This window comes from Mesitornis unicolor, unplaced genomic scaffold (assembly GCF_000695765.1).
Source record: "Mesitornis unicolor isolate BGI_N332 unplaced genomic scaffold, ASM69576v1 scaffold961, whole genome shotgun sequence".
NCBI lineage: Eukaryota > Metazoa > Chordata > Aves > Mesitornithiformes > Mesitornithidae > Mesitornis > Mesitornis unicolor.
The window spans coordinates 7,680-11,962 of record NW_010164218.1 but is presented as its reverse complement, the minus strand read 5'-3'; the positions used below and the strand labels follow the sequence as shown (position 1 = coordinate 11,962).

General features: G+C 42.9%; 1 protein-coding gene across 1 annotated transcript; it reads right to left on the bottom strand.

The window, feature by feature from the left end:
• Positions 1-2,451: 2,451 nt before the first annotated feature.
• Positions 2,452-2,703, bottom strand: LOC104548238 (chromosome unknown open reading frame, human C2orf88). The gene has a single exon (XM_010194205.1). It carries the CDS (start codon positions 2,701-2,703, stop codon positions 2,452-2,454), a length of 252 nt encoding a protein of 83 aa, XP_010192507.1.
• Between the last annotated feature and the right edge of the window lie 1,580 nt (positions 2,704-4,283).

Here is a 4,283-nt window from a genome sequence, read left to right as displayed (position 1 = left end):
GGGAAGAGCCCCCCCGACAGTCTGACTCCGGAAGAGCATCAGGTGCTAAGGCTGCATCCACAGAAAGGATCTGAGACGTGGCAACTGCAGGCACTGCAACGCTGCACTCCCCACAGCAGCCACCACGGTACAAGGGTCAAGACAGACAGCCCTAAACACACTCTTCAGGTGAGTGTGTTTTTCTGTCTGCTCTTCACCTCTCCGGCAATAACATCTATGGAGCTTGGGCTTTTTTTTTGGCTTTCTTTGTTTTTCCTTCTTTACTGTCTTTGGCAGTGTTGACATTCTTAAGACTAATCTTACAGAAAGTTTGGCCCTCTTTTGTAATAGAGCTTTATTTTAGCTATAATAAGAACAGGAATATTTTTTAATACCGTGGTTAAACAACAGCCAATTCATATGTACTGATCCGATCGGTGTTTTGGTTTTGCTTTTTAATTCTCCCTAGCCTATGGCATGGAGGTTTTTTAGATAGAGCAACTGTGGGGTACAATCCAGTATTTCACGTGCTTTAGAGCTTCAGGAAACATCACTGTGAGCACCATAATACCTTAGTCCCACTTGACATACAGCTTCAAAACAGACCACGTTACTTCAAAGATGACGGCACTACAACATAAGCAGATTTTGTTCCCTTTTCCAGGGAGAACAGTCTCGGTAGCCAGGTCTGGTCTGGTCACTGGGAGTTCATGGCAGTTTTGCACTGTGTTACAAAGAAGCGTTTGTCACCCTTTACTCTTGATACAACCACTTCCCCATGCAAGTGAATTTCAAATAACCTAAATTTATGTCACAAAGTTTGCAAAACAGCTCAATTCACAGACTGTCGTATGTCCAAGAATAACCTAAAAATAATGATTTACATGGTCCTCTTTCTGCTTGCTTCCCATTGCTTGAAAAATCATGCTTTATATCATTTACTAGAACTACGTGTACCTTTTAAAAATAGAAACAGCTTTTGCCAGCCTGGAAAACATTTTTCTGTAAAATAAAATAATAAAATGGAAAGCACTGATCTAGGAAAAAACCCCTCCAGCTTTTAAACTGGCTGTAACAGAAAAAGAAAAAAACAGATACTAAAACCCCAAACTTTTACAAGGCATTCACACTTTGGATAAAACGTCAGGAAAACTGTGGCTTTAAGATGACTATGATTAATCCATGCCTTTCTTGAGATCTCCAACGCTAGTTACGAGTGCAGGAGGTCAAGCTGCAAGTCGTGGAGAGGCAGGGTGCAGCGTGGGGATGCGAGCTGGATAAATCGGTGAAGAACATGGCCCTTCAGCTCTGGGCCTAAGGCTTATTCACTAATTCAGTGCGCTCGCTGCTCAGGCTTTAGGGTCTCTGCAGCTCCTACGGGCACCACCACACACAGTTCTACCAAGGGGCAAGCGATGAGGCTACAGAAGCTGAAGGCAGGCGTACTGTCCCAGGGTGTTACTGTAGGGTGAATTTTTAGAGTAATGCAGCCATAGTTCCCATGAAAGAAACAGACCAAAAACATGGTTACACCTTTGAAGGTTCATTCCACTCATCAGCATCAGTAGTTTTTGCACATCTGTCTGGGTTACAGTAAAAAACAAACCAAAACCAAACCCAAAACCCCAGCACCCCAACACAAAAAAAATCCCAAACCAAACCCCAAACTAAAAAACTGAACAGCTTTGGTCTGAACACATGGACCAGATGCAATTAAACCACCTCACTGCAGGACTGCAGAGAACAACCTTCACGCATTTACGGAAGCCAGAGCATCTGTTCGTTATAATGCACTGTTTATCAACACTGTAATGTTTCTCACTGGTTCACTCAGGAATGGAAGTTGAACAGTATCATCATCCATATGGTTCCCTGAATACTGCGTGGCTTTATAAAATGCTTCTCATCACTTGCATTATTTTGTGGTTTGCAGATTTAGTCAGGTAAAGAATCAAAGTAAAGCTTAGGACAGCAGTTTTCTTTGCTACATGTAGACCCTGGCTTCACTTCAGCAAAACACAGACAAATTTACCAAGCATAGAGAGTTCTTCTCTTTTCACCTACAAGCAGGCCACTGATTTTTTATGAGGTACATAAAACTAATCCACACTTGGTTAAGCATCTCTGGGGCCTCTGTGGCAGTGCCCGTACAGTTGCGGGGCAGCCACGTTCTTTTCATCGTCTTTTCTAACACCGATTTCTGATCACATTCAACACGTACAAAGACAGAAGGTACTCAACATACAGCTGATAACAAATGACACTTGATTAATAGATTCTACTGTAATCCAATCAGTTTCTTAGCAATACAGATTAAAAGGCAAATTTTTTCAGCCTCTCCTTGCAAACACATTCATTTAGTGGCATTATGCTCAGATCGCAGCTGATTTTCCTTTATTTGCACTAGTACCAAATACAAACCGCTTAACAGACAGGACACTCGCTGTGAGGACAGTCCTTGCCAGCCAGGGCTCAGGACACATCACTTTCAATGTAAGGGATGTCGCTGTATTTGCTTTCAGTCACTGCCCACTGTTTCAGAGCCTGATCAAGAATCTCGCGGGAGAGACGGTGTGCGTAGTCCAGCACTATAGCGCTTGATGGACTTTTCTCATCCGCCTTCACTGCTATCAGTGATGACTTCTCCCCATTGCCTTCCCTGATCCTTTCATCCTGGATAGCGTTTGAACCTGGAAAGGCATCCTTGGATTTGATGCATCCCATGGTACATTTGAAAACGCAGCTGCAAAATTCAGTTCAACAGCATGTTTTGATAACCTGGAAGTGGTTTCCTTGTTTGATGCACGGTATTGCTGCTCCTTGCCAGTGGTTCCAGTTATTCTCAAAGAACACAATGTCTCCTTTTGTGCTTCTTTACTTCTGAAGAAATCTGTCAAAACAGTGTTTCACACAAATGCAATAAATAGTTTGTCATTCTCAGTGAGCTCCAGGGAGAGCTAAATTCCCTACCGACACTTGTAGAAGCAACTTTAATAAATCTCTTCATGGTGTGCGTGAAGTGTTTTTATCAGTAACATCCATCTACTACAAGTAGGCAAAGCCCGACCTGAATTCAAGCTGCCTTTGAATGCAATTCCCAGTACATGATGTAAGCCATCTAGGAATGTAAAGGCCCTAAGAAAAAATAATTTTAAAAATAATAATCTGTTTCTTCCAAACTGACAATGCAGTGCCCTTCTCCTGAGTCTGCAAACAAACGCTGTTTAACTCCAGTGACTCCTGCTGCTGCTGCTACAGAAAATAAAAACAGAAACCCAAAACACACCACGGAAGCACCCCACAACCACAACTAAACAAGAGCCGTGTGCCATGGCTGTTGCACACCCTTTGGGCAGGAGTGACTTGAGCATGCAGTCACGAGAAGGTGTTCCTGACAAGCAAGAGCTGCTTTTCATTGTTTCCCTTGAGAGGTCAGGGAAAGCAGCAGCGGACTGCTGTGCTCAAAGCCGTTCTCACAGAGCTAGAGCACCATTCTTGCTGAAGCAGGACAACTCCACATCTAGAGAGCAGAGAAGAAAATGCCTGACAGGGTCCTATTGTCAAACTCCTCAAGAATCAGAATTGGTCAGCCCCAAATTCTGGTATATGTTTTTTTGTTTGTTTCTTAAGCCTACAAAGCTGGTTCTCAGGCTACTTTCTTTATACAGGCAAAGCAGAATCTCATGATATGCCTGACTTTGCTTGGCATGAACTTACCCACTTACCAGAGTTAATAGAGTGCCAGCCAAAATAAAAACTGTGCTGCACAGAAACCAACTGTTCCCTACAGCTTCACCCGATGACGCTGTACTAAAGGTCAGCCAAAGTTAAAGATTTTTTGTAAACAGCCTCTGAAAACATAATCATGGCAAAGATGTTAAGCCTTATTTACTTGTTTTATCTACTGAGGGAACTAGAGGCTCCAATCCAGTAAACTGACCACAGGCAAATATTTGCAGAGGAAATCAATCCAATTCGCAGGCAAATGATGCTTCACAGGTAGGGTGGGACTTGCCCAGTCTAGCAGCTGACTCATGAGAACCAGGTTCACAGTGACAAGCTTCTCTCCTCTTTCTGCAAGTTCATAAAAACATCACTACCTCTTCAGAAAACAGTCTGTAGGACTGAAGTGCCAGCACTCAGAAGTGGTGGTTGCTGCTCCTGGCAGAAAGTCAGACCTAAAGGGCTTCTGAAACCACAAAGCACAGACAAATGTTTTCACACCTTTAGCTTTGTATCAGAACACTTCCATGTTTTAGAGAAATGTTTGTAAATCATTGAATAAAATCCAGTAAGTTTCTTTT

Coding starts and splice junctions, on each gene's coding strand:
- LOC104548238 (XM_010194205.1), bottom strand. CDS start 2,703: ATGGGATGCATCAAATCCAAGGATGCCTTTCCAGGTTCAAACGCTATC.